This window comes from Ambystoma mexicanum, chromosome 5p (genome assembly GCF_040938575.1).
Source record: "Ambystoma mexicanum isolate Mex_15411 chromosome 5p, UKY_AmexF1_1, whole genome shotgun sequence".
NCBI lineage: Eukaryota > Metazoa > Chordata > Amphibia > Caudata > Ambystomatidae > Ambystoma > Ambystoma mexicanum.
The window spans coordinates 207044875-207062786 of record NC_090930.1 but is presented as its reverse complement, the minus strand read 5'-3'; the positions used below and the strand labels follow the sequence as shown (position 1 = coordinate 207062786).

The 17912-nt window shown below is 43.7% G+C and overlaps 1 protein-coding gene across 3 annotated transcripts in view; it reads right to left on the bottom strand.

The window, feature by feature from the left end:
* The window catches only part of LOC138480861 (synaptotagmin-like protein 2), a 749121-nt gene that overhangs the window by 99037 nt on the left and 632172 nt on the right, over nucleotides 1-17912 (bottom strand). For all 3 annotated transcript variants that reach the window (XM_069612635.1, XM_069612634.1, XM_069612636.1), the window contains exon 9: nucleotides 14819-14904. In XM_069612635.1, coding sequence (XP_069468736.1) covers nucleotides 14819-14904 — 86 coding nt within the window. The remainder of the gene's footprint in view (nucleotides 1-14818; nucleotides 14905-17912) is intronic.

Genomic DNA, 17912 nt, shown 5'->3' with positions numbered 1-17912 from the left:
AGTGAAGTAGCTGGGTGACGTCAGGGTGACAGCTTTGTAGATGATGCAGCTGGATTTGAAGATGATACGGGCTTGCAGTGGGAGCCAGTGCAGTTTGATGAGGGTTGGGGTGATGTAGTCAAATTTGCAGAGCATGTGTGGAGTGTAACTGCTTCCAAGAGGTTTCCTGGTGGGGAGTGCTGTATTAATGAAGGTTTAGGCTTACCTTTCAGTGTTGTGCTCACTACATATATTTGTAGCACATTCATCCCAGCTTCCCAGATCTTATTTTAGTTTTTCCATCTACCAGTCAGTATCTGAGGTTTCACCTCAGTTGTTTGGTTTTTGTCTGCTATTCCTTATGCATGCAATTTGTCCTAGAAGTTTTTGTTTCCGTAATTATGTTGTAGACGCTCCCCACTCCAGGTAGTTAAACGGGGGTCAGGAAACTAGAAGAGTGCCAATTGTTAGGGTGCCCAGCATTCTGGCAAACTATGATGGGATACTACAGTAACAATGGTACCCAAGATCTGTTTTTCTAAGCATACCAGGGAGACAGGATCTGTGGGCTATGTGTCTAGCCAACCCTTTGTCTGAGCTCAGACACTTATTGGTCTCCATAGATTGCTTGTTTCAAAGGCCTCTGGCCTCAGGAAAACATTGCAACAAAGAATCCTATATGTATCCAACTAAGTTTCCTATATGTATGTATCAATCTATTAAGTAGTGAGGCTGCTACTTTTTTAAACTGGAGGTGCGTAAAAGCTTCCTAATAATGCATAAGCGACAGAATACAGTGAGGGAGCCCAAACCAACCGAAAGCGGTTTAGGGGGTTATTCCCCAGAGAATATTTTAATAATAATGCGTTACAATCGTTCATTTTACAGCAACCATTCAGTTTGCAATCTGTTTTGTAGGGTAACACATACACAAATCCAATAGATGCAAGTCACACAAGTATTTTCCAGCACATTTCCTGATACCTCTGCCCCAAATATATGCCAATATAAACCAAATTTTCATGCTAGCTGTGTTCATCCATGTTCATGCAGGCAACAGCAATATATATGATGTGATATGATATGATAAGTCATTTATAACGCGCCAGTACACAAGTATTTCTAGGTGTGACAAGACAAGGAAGGGGGGACGGAAGGAGGACAAAACAACAATCTTTCTAGGCCTTGTGTCATTCAATTTGGCAAGTGTGGGAGCGAGGGTAGGAGTGCCAGGCTGGTGAGGGCATAGTGCAAAGTAACTCATAAGTTCTGCCGGGAGGTGGCTCATAACTGTAATCCCTTAAGTGGTTGGGATACCAAGAGGCAGTGCAATTGCAACTTGTGCAGGAGCCTGGTTGTGCAGGAGCCTGGTCCCATAAGTTCAGGTAGGTGGCCAGGTAACCAGTATGTGCAGCAGACAGGGACATCAGCAAGGAAGAGAAAGAGAGAAAGCGGAAACAAAAATGAAAGTCTTGAGTTGCTTCTGCAACCTTAGGTGGTCCTGCTCAAGTGTGAGAGAAGCAGGGAGGCTGTTACAGAGGGAGGATCCCGCTGCTGGAAAGAGATCTACCCCCCACTCTCTGCCTGGAGAAGGGTCTGACCCTCAGGGAGTTGGAGGTGGATGAGCGGCGGGCTCGAGAAGGAAGATGCTTAGGAAGCAAAAGTTGGAGGTAGTGTGCTCCCCGGTCCCAGAAAGCCTTGTGGACGATGCAGAGGGTCTTGAACGTGACCCTCCTAGCCACAGAGAGCCAGTGGAGAGATTTCAGGGATGGAGGGATATGATCCCTGGGCTTCAGACCAAGGACAAGTCTCGCAGTCCTGTTCTGGATAAGTTGTAAAGGACAGAGAGTAGAGGCAGACAGATTTAGAAAGAGGCTGTTGCAGTAGTCCAGCCTAGAGAGGACCAGGGTTCTGGAGACAGTGAGCTTCTGAGGGAAAGTGAGAAAAGGGAAAATACCTCTGAGGAGGTGCAGCTGATAGTGTGATTTCTTAGAGATATCAGAGATGTGAGGAGAGAAGGAGAGGGTGGGGTCGAAGATGACCCTAAGGTTCTTAGCCTCACAGGAAGGAGCAGGAAGAAGGCCCAGAGTGGGCAGCCAAAGTGAGAGAGCGAAGGCGGGAGCAAGTGACCCAATGAGGAACATCTCAGTCTTACTGGCATTAAGGTAGAGATCGTTGGAGGCACACCATTCCTGAATTGCGGACAAACAGTCTGGTATGAGAGAAGGAGCAGAAGAGTCTGAGGGTAGCCTGAAGGAGAGCTGGGTGTCATTCGCATAACAATGAAAGTCAGAGCAGGAGGTAGAGATGCGGTGGGCCAGAGGTAGTGGTTAAAGAGCCAGGGAGAGGGGTTAGACCCCTGGTGAACACCACACGTAGAGAGAGAGATAGAACAGAGGAAAGAGCCAAGTTGGACCTGGGAGTGTCGATCAGTGAGAAAGGAGGTTAACCAGGCAAGGGCCTGACCATAGATACCCACGATGTCACAGAGAGACTCTTGAGCAGGATGGCGCGGTTGACCGTGCCGAAAGCAGACGGAAGGTTAGAGTCAAGATTAGAGAACAGGTTTTCCTGGGTGTTCAGTTTCCATGCTTGTGGCTGCTCTGAAGCCAACTGGTGTTCATGGAGACTACCAACAGATTCAGTATGCAGATTAAGCTGGGAGAAGGCCAGCATTTCCAGGAGTTTGTCCGGGAAAAGAGTGATGGATGTCGGCCGATAGTTTTTCCGGGTAGGAACCGGCAGAGGGCTTCCTAAGACGGGGGTACACAAGGGAGTGCTTAAGGGGGAGCAGAAGGTTCCAGTAGCAAAAGAGTGATTGCAAATATCGGCCAAGGCTGGAGAAAGGGTGTCAATTTGGTCCTTGATGGTTCTGGAGGAGCAGGGTAGCACCTGCTTAGACGAGACTTTCATTGATCAGACTTATCTAGAACCATCAACGGGAGTGAACAGGGGAAGGGGGAGAAAGCAAGAGGAGAAAGGCCAGAGAGGGGCCTGGAATGGTAGAGGGAGAGGAAGAAGAGGTACAGGAAGAAATAGTGAACAGGATGTCCTGTGTTTTAGTGGTGAAGTGAGATGCCAAAGCCATGCCAAGGGCCTGGGAGGGAACAGGAGAGGCAGAGACTGCAGCAGGATTGGCCAGCTCCTTGCAGATTTTGAAATGTTTGGCCCAGTTGTTAGATGTGGTGTGCTGTGTTGTCCACATGTGCTTGGATGTCGGGTCTCTTCTTAGAGAGGACAGAGAGTCTGTATTGTCTTTGGAGCAGGCAGCAGGTCAGTTTGTCAGAGTATCCGCTTGATGCCCTCCACTTCCTCTCGGCCACCCTCCATTTGCGCTTAAGGGTTGCGAGATCAGAATCGTACCAAGAGTTGCACTTGGAAGCAGGCTTCAAATGGATCCTCATGAGAGGGCCAAGGACATCAAGAGTGTTGGAGATAGAGAGATGAAGGTTGGAGAGGGCTGTACCAGAGTGTGAGTCAGCCAAAGGTGTAGGAGGAGAGAAAGTAGCAGCGAAAACCTTCACTGACACACACTTCATGGGCCTGATGACGGAAAGGTGGGAAGCAGTGCTGGGATTGGCTTAACCTGAGGGGCAGAGAGCGACAGGTGAGAGGAGAGAAGAAAGTGGCCAGTCAAAGAGAGAGGAGTGGTGAGAGGTTTGAAGACGGAGAGATCTGATGAGATCAGAACATCCAGGTTGTGCCCTGCAGAGTGAGTAAGGCCAGAGGGTAGAATAGAGAGAGAGAGAGAGAGAGAGAGTCGCGGAGGTTGCGAAGGAGCCCTGAGGAGGGGGTAGTAGCATCCAAGTGGATGTTAAGGTATCTGAGGAGGAGAAGGTGAGAGGTAGGGGCGAGGAGGAGGACAAGAGGTCAGCCCACTCAGAGCGGAAGAGGGTGACCTGACCAGGTGGCTTGTAGATGGTGGCCACAGTGAGAGAGAGGCCAGGAGAGATAGAGCGCCTGCAAACCTGGCATTTAAAGGAGGAGAAGGCCTGCATAGGAATGACAGAACCAGGGATCCTCTCCGGTAAGATATGGGCTTCTCCCCCACCAGGACGGAAGGTTCTGGGTTCGGAGAGGATCTTGTAGCCATCATGGAGGAGAGTGTCAAAACTTGTGACATAGCTGGTCATGTGCCAAGTCTCGGTGAGACCGAGTACATCCAAATTAAGCTCTTCCAGGAATCGGCAGACGTCCAAGGAGTGTTTAACAGGGAAGCAAGAGTTAGAGTAGCGGCATGGAACAGATTTACACCTTTGCAGTAAAAACCATGTCATGGTAAAACTATATATACAGACTAGCTGAACCAATGTAGGCCAGTCTAACTACGTAATAACACTCATCAAGCTGCCTTTACATTTGATGCCCAGTAAAGCATGTCATGCCACAATAAGAGAACATTTATGCCTTACTGCTTCAGCACAAATGACACCCTTTCCTACATCTCATCAGAGCACTTGTCATGTTGGCTTTACCCTTCATGCCCTGTAAAATAATACCATGCCACAGTAAAAATATATATCCAGTCTTGCTACACCAATGTAGACAAGTTTAGCCACGTAATAACACTGATAATGCTGGCTTTACACTTGATGCCCAGTAAAACTTGATATGTCAGAGTAAATAAATGTATCCAGACTGGCTGGACCAATTTAGGCCAGTGTAGCCATGTTATAAAGCACATATTGCTGGCTTCACCCTTGATGATCAGTACAAAATTCCATACCATAGTATGAAAACATGAAAACCTTGCTGCTGCTAACTAATGTCAACCACCATCTGCCCACATACACATAAGAACATTCGTCATATTAGCTTCACCATTTATACCCAGCCTCCTATCGCCCAATCAGACATCAGCTCCCCAGCCACATTCACTCTATGACTCACATGCGCACACTTACCACATTCATACATATTCACACTTGCACCCATAGAGCATCCATACACTCTTTCATTCACAGGCACACCAAAATAACATACACTCTCTCACTCACACATGAACCCAAACAACATACACCCTCTCATTTCTGAGCATACTTACAGACACAATCCCTTACATGCACGCCAACACACATACATACATAAATAAATTGTTTTCTTACCTGCATCCCTGGTGCGGAATCCACCTGCCACAATGGCCCTCTGGCTCCTTCACAACTCACAACAGGTACCACAAAGCAAGAGAGCTTCCTGGTTCCCAAGGGCATGCACGTTGGAGACAGAATGCCTCCTTCATGACACTCCTGTACCCCTGAATGCAAAGGGTGGTGCAAGAAGGCCCCCTCACATATTCAAGCTGGCAGCAGCCCAGCCTGATCGCCAATGGCCCATGAATGGCATGGAAGGCAAAATGCCTAGGTCTTGCACGGCCCATTTGAAATGCGTGCTGGGGCACTGAGCACTCGCCCCCTTGGGCCTCCCTTAGCCTGATTACCTCCCCCCCCGGCACTTATCCCTCTTCTCCTCGCCCTGCACTTCCTGTTATTGCACTTGCACGTTCCGAATTTCACAAGGCCTAGTAGGACCATTACTGTTTTTCTCCCCTGTACCTCCCCTTGTCTTGTTGCGCCTGGAAACACCTTTTGATGTATAGGCACCATACAAATGCTCAATAAATAAAAAATAAATAGACATAGTGTAAACTCCAAAAGGGAAACAGTGTTTCCCTTTGACAGTTAAAAACTAGCCCAGCAATGCTGCCTCAGCAGCTTGCACTGTGCCGGCTTGCCTTATTCATATTGAGTGGTGGGTTGACGCCTAGTTGCCCATAAAGCTATTGAGCATTACAAGTATATTTCTCTGAAACCTTGGCAGTTTGCTAAGGTTCACATGGACAATCCCAATGCATAGATGTATCTTTTTGGTAATTTGTAGAACACTATTATTGGAAACAAAGTAGGGTTCTTGAATATGACGTAAAACTCAGTGTGGCATTGTAGAGTTCACACAAAGCATAGGAACAGAACATGTATGGAGGAATCAAGGAAACATACAAATACACATATCAGGCAAAGGATCAATGTAACAAAATGGTAATCAAATGTCTTAAGAAGCTAGCACATAAAAATGGGCGATGAAAAAAGCATGTCATTTCAGGATTAAATAGTGTGGCACAGTAACAGCAAAAGACACAAACACAAGGAAGAAAGAATGGTGGAAAATCCTCGAACATATTAAACAATCTAGTGAAGATTAAGGACAAATCAACAAAATGCTTCTATAAAAATGGGTAGTTATGGACTAAAGGCTTTGTGATTCCGGATGGCAGAATCATTTCCTAGTTTTCAAGAACATTAAGAAAACTTAAGGTAAGAAGTGAGGGTGTGTTGTGAGCCCAACCACCAGTATAACAGGTTAAACCCTACTGAAGGACTCTGGAATGTGCTATTACTCCTAACCAAGATCACAGCATCAAATAGGCCAGTCTTCCATGCCAGCAAGTGGACAGCACTGGTAGCCAGGTGCTGACAAGTATATGTCAAAAATGAGAGAACCAGCTTAATTTTACTAAATGTAGCAACCAGAAAAACAAGGAAGACTTTTTTGGGCTATCTATTCCTGGATGAGACCAGATGGCAGAATCTGGACTGCATAGCTGCCATGTTCCATGCATGAAACCTGTATTTGTATTTGTATTTTATTTATTTATATAGCGCAGCCAGGCCCGAGGGGAACCGGTGTAGTGATTTCCTTTAAACATTTACAAAGTGACGCATGTATATTTTTCTAATCTTTCATACGTTTATTCGGAGGAGCCCCCGAAACGGACTTCTCAGCTGAGCCACATCTTCGTATAACCTTCCATCAACATTCTGGAATGTTATACGAAGATGTAACTATGCAACAAACCAACATTCTTACATCTCCCTTTCTAACAATAAAATACATATTGTATTCAAACAAAATTTTCTGTAAACTTAAACTACAACACTAAACATTTAAACATTGAACATCACACCATGTCTTATTATCCAATAAAAAGGATACAATTTCTTCCATGTTTTTTTTTTTTAGATCAGCCAGTCTTGAAATTGTCACTATGTTGAAGTCTTCAATAATATAGTCTTGTTTGTGATTCCATATTCTTTTCCTACTTTTTGATCCTGACTGAAAACTGTCATTTTTCTCTTCAATTGGGTCTTTCTGTACTTCCTTCTCTTGTAACTTTCCTTTTCCTGCCACAAAATCATCTTCTCCATATCTTATCACTTCATTCTCCTTTGCCAACACAATATCATCACATGACCATTTCTTGCCATCTTCCAGTATCACAGACTTTCTTGAGCATTCCATGACTTTCTGTGGAGCACGAAACTTGGACTCTCCTTTCATCACACGTGTTGGTTCCCTCACTCTAACCATATCACCTTTCCTGATTGTACTCTCTTGAACATTTCTCTGCTTGTCATAATAACTTTTATATTTCTCTTGTTTCCTTTTCACCTTGTCAACAATGTCGTCCATGTTAAGTTTTTTTTTACTTTCATTGCTCATCATCCACGCAGGCCTCAACCTATTGGTGAAAAGTCTCCCTCTCATCAACGTAAATGGCACCTCCTCGGTAATTGAATGTGGTGTGACCTTATATGTAGTGAGAGCTTCTTTAAGTGTCTCCTTCCATGGTAACCCATTTGCACAAGCTAACTGTAATATACCTTTAATGAAACGATTCATTCTTTCTACCAGTCCATTACCCATTGGATGGTACAACGCTGTAGTATTGTGTTTGATAGATCTGTCTCTTAAAAATCCTTGAATCTCTGACGACATGAACTGGGCTCCATTATCTGACACAATTTCTTGCGGGTCTCCTTCTCTACTAAAAATCTCATCCAAAAACTTCACTATTTTAACAGCTGTCACTGACTCCTCTGCTATGCCACATTCCACCCACTTAGATGTATAATCAACTAACACCATTAGATAGATCTTCTGACACTCCAAAGATTCATATGGACCAGCTATATCGATAGCCAATTTAGTCCATACAGTAACAGGAATGTCCGCAGGTTGTAATGGGGTCACTCGTACAGATTTGCTTTTGTCGCTTACAGCACAAGCAGTACAATTTTTAACCAAGGTTTCCATATCACTCCACATGTTGGGCCACCAGTAAGCTTCTCTTACTCTTCTTTTCGTCAGCATTCTACCCACATGGCCTTCATGCGCAATGTCCATGATTTTTTTCCTTAAAACTGTAGGTGGTATTATACGATCTCCTCTATACACACATACCTCATCACTGGACAATTCATCCTTAAATCTTTCCCATTGGCTCAACTTGTCATCAGTTTCTCTCCAACCAGCTTCAATAGCCTTCCTCAACATCTCTTGTTCAATATCATTGTCTGTTGCTTCCATCCAATCTTTTTTTGAAAAACTGGGATGCACTTGAGCTATAATACAGTCCATGCTCTGTTCCTCTCTGAACCCTTGTTCATCCTCACCGTTATCTAGATTATTTTCACATGGCAATCTAGAGAAACAGTCCGCAACAACATTATTCTTTCCCGGTGTGTACTTTATGGTCACATTAAATTGCATAATAATCAGAGTCCATCTTCTTATACGCGGAGACATCATGTGGGAATTTTTTGCGTTCAATACATGCACAAGAGGCTTATGATCAGTTCTTACATCTACAGGAATTCCCCAAATAAGACTCTTAAAATGTTCTAATATCCATTTTACTCCAAGTGCTTCTTTTTCTATTGTCGAATAACTTCGCTCAGCTCCTCTTAATGACCTTGATGCAAACGCTATGGGAACTACTTCTCCATTTTGAACCTGTTCCAAAATACCACCTAAACCTACATTGCTTGCATCCACTGCTATTCTTGTTCTGGCACTTGAGTCAAACAATTTCAAAGCTGGTGCCTTATTAATCATAGTCTTTATCTTTTCAAACTCTTTTTTACATTCTTCTGACCAAATATATTTCATACCTTTGCACATTAACTTCCTCATGCTTTCAGTGTTATCAGAGTAGTGATCAATAAATTTGGAATAATATTCTGTGAGACCCAAAAAACTCCTCAACTGGTCTTTGTTATTTGGTTCTGCTATTTTGAGAATGGTGTCCACCAAAGATTCTTTAGGCATGATGCCTTTATCACTTATTCGATGACCCAAATATGTCACTTCAGTTTGTTTTATTTTACACTTTTCAATCTTAAGTGTCATTCCCTTCTGCTGTAACATTTGCAGCACAGCTAACAATTTTGCATCATGCTCCTCTTGAGAATTTCCCGACACCAAAATATCGTCCTGGAAAAAATACACTCCTTGTAGACCTTCAAACAGATGATGCATTAACCTCTGAAACACTGCAGCAGCCGAAGCTAACCCAAATGGCATTCTTTTGTACCTAAAAGCTCCCAATGGCGTCACAAAAGATGTCAAATGTCTCGATCCCTCTTCAAGTACCACCTGATGGTAGGCCGACGACAAATCTAAAGTCGTGAAAAATTTTGCTGGACTCATGGTGGATAACATCTCTCCAATATTTGGTAAGGGATGTCGATCAATCCATATGTTGGCATTTAAATCTCTTAAATCAACACACATCCTGATGGATCCATCTGTTTTTTTAACCAAAACAATAGGCGATAACCATTCTGAACTTTCAATTGGTTCAATGACATCTTGTTTGCATAGTTTCTCTAACTCAGCCTTTAATGCATCTCTAGTGCCAATGGGTATACTTCTCACTTTATGTACAACTGGTGTCACACCTCGTTTGAGAATAATGCGATGCTCAAATCCTTTAAGTAAACCAATCTTGTCATTGAAGACATTTGGAAAAGATTTTGCCAAACTCTCTGCATTGTCACACACCTTTTCAGAAATGCACAGAATGGGTACACTTTCTCCTGGATGAATTTTGATATTCAATGCAGCTTGCTCCCACCATCCTACTATTGAAAAACCATCCTCTGCCACATACAATCTGCAGTATGTCTTACGTCCTTCAAATCTCAATTTCACCCAAACATAACCTATAATATTAATAGGTGTCTTTCCATAACCTGTTGCTCTGGTGTTCGTCATCTGTAAATCTTCCATCTTCTTCTTCAAAACATTTACATACGTCTGTACATCCACCATAGTATAAGGTGAACCTGTATCTACCATCACTTGTAACGTTACACCATCAATATCCATAGGAACCCAAGATCCTACTCCATCATCTCTTGGTGTGACAGTAAGTATCTGAATTTCATCCTCTGCCCGATCTGTTATTGCTACCAAATTACTGGAATCAGCATTCTCCTCGACAGCTCTCACACCCATGGTAGTTGCATTCCTGCTTCTATAAAATCGACCAGTAGTCCTACCAAATCTGCCATTAAATCTGCTTCTTCCTCTGTTGGTGCGACACATCTTTCCAAAATGCCCTGTATGTCCACACCTAAAACACTCTGCTGAGAATGCTGGACACTCCTTTTCCGTGTTTTCATGTTTGCTCCATCCACAACATGTACACCTATTACTGTGCTTGAATGCACCTCCTCCATCTTGTCTGTAACCACCAGATGTCTCTGTCCTGACCATTCTCTTGACCATGGCAATCAGTTTTTCTTCCTGGTTGCTTTGCTGTTCATCATCTATACCTTGGACTGACTTAATTCCAGTGAACTCTGGTTTACTTTGAACCTCTCTCATACATTTTTCACCCATTTCCATTGACCTGGCTATCTCCACAGTTTTTTCTAATGTGGGATTTTTCGCCTGCCACAGTCGTTGCTGAATGCGCGGGTCAGCCACATGTAACACTATCTGATCTCTCAAGTATTCATCCGTGACTCCAGTGAAAGCACATGTGGCCATTAGTCCTCTCAATGCAGCTACATATGCATCAATACTTTCCTCTTTGCCCTGTTTTCTTGTGAAAAATCGGTATCTTTCCAACACAATGTTGGTCTTATTACCAAAATGTTTGTTCAATTTAGCCACTGCAATATCATACTTCCTTGACCCACTGGACGCTTCACCCCATGTTTCTTCATCTTGCTCAAGATCAGGTAATGATCTAAATATCCTTAAAGCTTCTGTGCCAATACAGTGTAGCAAAGTTGCTTCCTTCTGATCATCATTGAATTTTGCCCCACCAATCGCTCTCAAATACACCTGAAAGTTGTCCTGCCACTGCTCCCAAGGGCATGTTGGATTACCAGGAGCCGACAGAAATGTTATAGGAGCAGCCGTGTTCTGCATGGCTAAAGCTTGATGATGATTGATATGTAACGCCCTACTCATATGTAGTATCTTCTAAATAGTTAGTATATTTCTTTGTTCAATATCATCTGCTGTTTGCAACATATTTATTTATTTATTATTTTTTTTTTTATATTACTTCCTGCCTAACAACAACAGCTTCAAATCAGTACTTCCGTGCACCTATAAACATAGGCTTAATCTCCTACTGTTTATCTCCTTCAATGCGTTGTCTGTAACATCAGTCAATTGCCGTAAGCACGATCGTAACAAAACCAGTTTTTTTTTTTTTTTAAATGGCGGCACGCAACTCACGTCCTAGGGTCCTTTACTCTAGCCTCCAACGACGGTTGATAATGCTTGTCGCACTGTCCTCGATAACCCTGGTAAGTTGCTTACTTAATTTCCCTGTTGTACTGGCACTGCTTCTTGTTGCCGCTCACCCGTTTTTCATCATTAATGTGACACGGCAGCTCGCACAAAACCGGCCTTTACTCCATATAACCTTCACTGCGTTCGTTCACTGCGTCTTTTCATCCTGTCCGGGGGCTCCCTCCACTGACCAGTTTCCTCGTCGCCAATTGTAGTGATTTCCTTTAAACATTTACAAAGTGACGCATGTATATTTTTCTAATCTTTCATACGTTTATTCGGAGGAGCCCCCGAAACGGACTTCTCAGCTGAGCCACATCTTCGTATAACCTTCCATCAACATTCTGGAATGTTATACGAAGATGTAACTATGCAACAAACCAACATTCTTACAACCGGGCGCATATCTTGACACAGGGTGCATATTTACAGTACAGGTTACATTTTGGCATAGAAACAGTATAAAGTACACGAGTATCTACAGTCACAGAGTAGATTTCCTTATTTACAGAGTGCATATCGCAATATCTACAAGTAGCAAGGAAATATACAAGCAGAGGTACAATATGAGTCTGTAATACATTGGTCATTTAGACAACATTAGAAACTAACCATAATTTGTTCTTTGTTTGAAAATGGATCTAATAGGTAAGGGAAGCTAGTCCTGATGTTTTTTTTCCCATCAATTTCATGCTGGAACTTGTAGTTTCGTGCTCCCCATTGTAAGGATGGGCCTAACATTCCAGCATCCAGTAGGACAAAAAAACAGGACTCGCTCGAGGTGTCACACATGGAACTGTGAAACTTTGCAGTTATGGAACTGCTTGCTTATCCACTGGGATCTAGTAGAAAGGTATCTAGCTACCCAAAGGATCTCTTATTTTCATGCAGGAAATGTTCAGCAGCCGTTTGCCAGCTAACCAGGAACCGGGCGGCTCTATTTGCAATATGACATCATAATGTCCTCCTGATCTAGGAATGTGGAAGGTGGTAATGGAGAGCTCTTCCTCTTTGTCACATATCACTGGCAGAAGAAGACAGGATGATAGCTCAGAGGCAACGAGCTTGTATTGAAGCAAGGCAATGCAGAGCAACACATGTTCGAATACTGATCATGTGCTTAGAGACTGGTCTCCGGTATTAAGCGTGTTATAAAATATTAATGAAGAGGAGTGAAAACACACTGCATTGGGCCTCGGCCAGGTCAAGTCAACTATTGCATCCAGAGAGGTAACATCCGTATTCCCCAAGTCACTGTGTGACAATGCTAAAGACGGCCTTAAGCACTAGTGGTTCCCCGAGCCAATTGGATCATCAATGCAATATCATCTTCGATGCACTTCAGAATCATTTTAAGCACCTGCACCCAACATCTTATCACTAGATCATTACAAGCCCAGTAAGTAAATTAACCACTGGTGTATTATGCAATAAATAATTTATTTGTTTATTTGTAATGCGCCGAATCTCGCGGCCATCAAGGGACTCATGCACACAAGACAATATTAAGAGGAGGATGAGACAAAAGAGGATCGGGAAATTAGAGAGCTACATGACTCCAATAAGTAAGTCTTCAGTCATCTCTTGAAAGTTGTTATGGAATGACATTTAAAAATAGTTGAAGTTCCAGCAGATCTGCTGCTTTCATCATTTCTTTGCCATACCTTGAGCATACCTTTGACTTTCTAAAAGGCGGTGTTAGCCGTTAAATCTCAGGGAAGATAGAAAAAGTAAAAGACTAGCTGAGTCCTTGGTGCAGGTACAAATATTTTTATATTTTTTGCAAAGCAAATCAAGGGGTCAAGCAGAACCCCCTAAACGAAAGCCTTACAATGTTTCGCTGCTGTCCATTGCCCAATCAAGATTTAACTGCAGCAAGCGAAGGCACCTATTAAGTATCAAGGGCCTTTTTAAGGTGGAAGGGAGGAGGGTGAGTGAAGAGGAAAAGGCAGCCATTTTGGGGGTTTGAAGTGGGCAGAATGCTCTTTATTAAAGGAAAGACTATACTTCCACCATCTCCTTGTAAATGAATAGATAAGTGAAAAAAGGATTGTAGCCATCCAGAGTTATAGATTGGCCCACATCAATAGCGATTTGACTTTAGCCACTCTTAGCATTGCTGTTGGTTACTCTCTATAGAATGTTTTGAGCCAATGACTTACACAGCAGAACAAGTGGTAAGCGTCTTGGCTGGGTTTTCTTGGTCACCCGTTTCCCCTGGCTAAGAACGGGCAGGGAGTTAACTTAAGACAGGCGCATGAGGAGGTGGGTCAGAGAATAAACCATATTTGACGTGATTAATTCACCCTTAAAACTCCAATGGCAGGGTATTCAAGCTCTCCTGTTCCAGGAAGGTCTGTAAATGTTTGCACTTCCCTTGACGTTTCCTTTACTAGCCCATGATGTATTTGTGAAGTAAGCAATGTGCCAGGCTATTACGCAAGTCTATGCAAAAAGGACGAGCAAACTCATCCTTGCCAGTCGGGCAGTCTTTGATTGCGATGGGCGGCACAGGGGAAGCATGGGACAGTGCAGAGGAGCAGCAGAGTGAACACGACATTGAGTATAAAGAGATGCAGTCAGACATGCACTGAGGAGAAGAGTATTGATTGCTTCAGGCAGGTAGAACAGATCTGTGAAACCCAAGGTCCTGGAAAGTGAGGGGGGGAAGGAGGGGTAGACAGTGTCCACCGGGTGCTGAACATGGCACTGGCATTTACACTTTGTCTTCCGACTCAGGGCCCCAAATGGTCACAGACTTCCTGATTTCCAATGCTCTGATTATTGATTTCTTGTGATGAGGTGGACACAATCGCCTGTCAAATTATCCCCAAATTATGAATACCCTCTACCCCTGGACACAAAGGACACAAAGAGATAGAAGGACCTCAAGACCTTGCTCTTCAGAGTGCACCTAGGGGGGGACTTAGGACCTGCGACTTCTCGGTATATGCCATCCCTATAGTTTGTGATGTCCAAACCATCGCAACCTGTAACCACCCCGTCGCATAACCACTGCAAACCCCCAATTACGCGCACAGTGATCTGTTGCTCCCTAGCTAGGTGTGCTCTATACAACCTCAAATACATATCATGACGTCTATTTCACCCTTTGGTGGATCCAACACATGACAGGACGTAACATGACATGCACTGGAGAACATCTCACTTTCTGCATACTAGGAAAGCGAGTGAGGTTGTTTATTGGTTCTACCACTCCTTGCAGGGGTTGCACAATCATGTTTACCTCTGATAGGAGCGCAGGTGTAGATCTGCTCAGCTCCTTCACTCGTTCTGGTTCCAGAAGCTGTTGTGTTGGCGGCTTATTGTATGCTGTGGGCCGAAGGGCAAAAAAAGGGTATCAGTTCACATATGGAAAGTCAATTGCTACTAGAGCTAAAATCCCAACTGCCAAATGCATCTTATCTTGTTAGCTTAACGTGCATTTCAACCGTAATGGGGGAAAATGTTTTCCAGTTTGGAGATGGCTTAGGAAGGCAAAGTAATCATCAGTCAGACACAATTGCATACTTAATATACTTATTAGACATGATGCCTGTTTTTTTGGTTTGTGCAACAGTTTATCTTTTTTTTAAAGCTACAAAAAAATCTTTTAGAACCTTAGTCAAGTTCCTTCTAGAACGTCAATTAAAACATTTCTGTCCTTAAAAATCGTGATGATAATATCAATATCGACCATCGACAATTTTTACATACAATAATTCACACCACCCAATACTATAATTCTCATTCAAAACAGCTATACAATCACCAAGGGTCTTGTTCCTTTGCGGACCTACAGTTTCCCTGGAAATGCCGGACTGACAGCGTTGCCATATTGGTCGAGCATTTCCTCGCCCATTCTGATCTGTCCGTGGACATAGCGGAGAAAGATCAATGAATTGCAGCACGTATCCAGAAAAGAGTGAGGGACCCAGGGTTCTTCACAGCATGTATGTGGACATTCTTGAGGGACCTCTGCAACATGCACGCACAAGGTGGAGATCAGCTACGGCGTCGACTGCAGCAAAATGGCAGCAGTCAATGCCCCGCCGACTCCAACAGATTGAGTATGTCTTTGGAGGCATAGTACATCCTGACATATCTGTTAGCAAGTACTGATTCTGCAGGAATCAACATTGTGATCTCCTCTGAGTGCGGGGGCTTCCAGTGGGATCCCTGCTCATGTTCCTGCATAGGGTGCCCTCACACTCATGAGAAATCCTCAGACCTGTATGTGTGGATTTGGAGAAGAAAAGCATGCGCCACTTACACAGCGACAGTGTAATGTGCTTGACTTTGCAATATCATAACTGGTTGCCCAATAAAAGTCCATTTAAGACTGTGGTTAAAACTTCTTAATGAGTCCACACGTTCTATAAATTGCTCAGTTACTTAAGAAGTTCAATGCCAAATTCTGATTCAACACTTTCACATAAGTAAGCTGGGTAACCATACCCCCGCCACTCACTTCTCTAGCAATAAAGGGTAGAATAGGTCAGTGGCAACTTGCTCGTCTTGAAAGCAAACGGATGCAGTGCAACACAGACTCGAATCCTGGATCCGTGCTTAGAAACCTCTTAGGTATTAAGCGTATTATAATTATCCAATCATAAGGCCTGGGTTCCACTCCATTATTCTAGAATTGAGCAGAATTGGGATCCCAGCCTTTGGAATCATTTACCCTGCAATAGATGGCTGAAAGATAATCACAGTAAATCCGTTCCTAAGCACATGTTGCTTTTAGCTGGTGAAAACATGATAAGCATTCCCAAAAATTCTCCAGGAGTGCACTGAATCTGCCAACCAAATCAGTTCATGCAAGTGATAAGCATTTTAATGTCAGCGTATTTTGGTTTGTCCTCAGAAGATGTGTGCATGGCCGTACACTTGAGCTCGAATTTCAAATGGTGCATGGCCCACAGCAATGTTCACTTTGTGTTGTGCTTCTAGTCTGACCAGGCATGGTCTAAGACTTGAAAGAAACGCCTTCTCCCTGTACATGGATGGATCAGTGGCACACAGATTGTAGCCATCCAGAGGTAAAGATTGTCCCACATCAATAGCGATTTGACTTTAGCCACTCTTAGCATTGCTGTTGATTACTCTCTCTAGAATCTTTTGAGCCAATGACTTACCCAGCAGAACGTGTAGTAAGCGTCTTGGCTGGGTTTTGCTGCTCACCCGTTTCCTCTGGCTGAGAACGGGCAGGGAGTTAATTTAAGACATGCCCATAAGGAGGAGGGTCAGTGAATAAACCATATTTGACGTGCTTATTTGACCGTTAAAACCCCAATGCCAGGGTATTCGAACTCTCCTGTGCCAGAAAAGTATGTACATGTTTGCACTTCTCTTGATCTTTCCTTTACTAGCCCATGGCGCATTTGTCAAGTAAGCAATGCTTAAGCCAAGCCGGTCAGGCAGGCTTTGATTGCGATGGGCGGCAGCTTCCAATCCAGCAGGAGGAGTAGGGAAAATGAGCGGAAGTGATAGGAGGCACATGGGGAGTATGGGACAGTGCAGAGGAGCAACAGAGGGAACAAGGCATTGAGTATAAAGAGATGCAGTCAGACATGCACTGAGGAGAAAGAGTATTGCTTGCTTCAGGCAGGTAGAACAGATCTGTGAAACCCAAGGTCCTGGAAAGTGAGGAGGGGAAGGAGTGGTTGACAGTGTCCAAAGCGGCAGAGAGGTCCAAAAGGAGGAGTATAGAAGAAAGCTTGAAGTGGTGAGCATCAGAGAAAACGTTGGAGGCATGTAGGAGTGTTGTCTTGGTGGAGTGTTTACTATGGAAGCAAGATTGGGGTGGATGTCCAAGGCCATTATGCTTAAGACACCTAATGATTCGGATGAAGATTAAGGAGGTAGAAAGGAACCTGGATCATAGTTAGCTGTGATGTTTGGGTCAGCAGGAAAGGTCCTCAAAAGGGGTAGGGCAGTTGCAGGTTTAAAAGAGGCAGGCAAGATTCCAGGAGAAAGAGAGAGAGTAAGAAAGGGAGAGAGAGAGAGTAGGAGAGGGAGAGAGAGAGAAAGAGAGAGAGAGAAGAGAGAGAGTGTTTTCCTGTTTTGTCTTTACTGTACCTTTATCCAGGTCCTATGTTTATTGCGTCTTCTATCCTATTATTCCAACAACTGTTTCTGCCTATTGTCTACTTTACGGTTATCCGACTAGTCGTGACTCTGTATCTGTATCCAGGGGATGGAATCGGTGACTTCATGAGACTCTATTTCAGCCTTTCTTTCTTCCTCCCCTACTTTTAGGCAGCTTCTAACTTCGTCCTTAAACGTCATGGCTCGTGAAATACATTGCAACATTTAGCAAGTCTTCGGCAATGACCAAG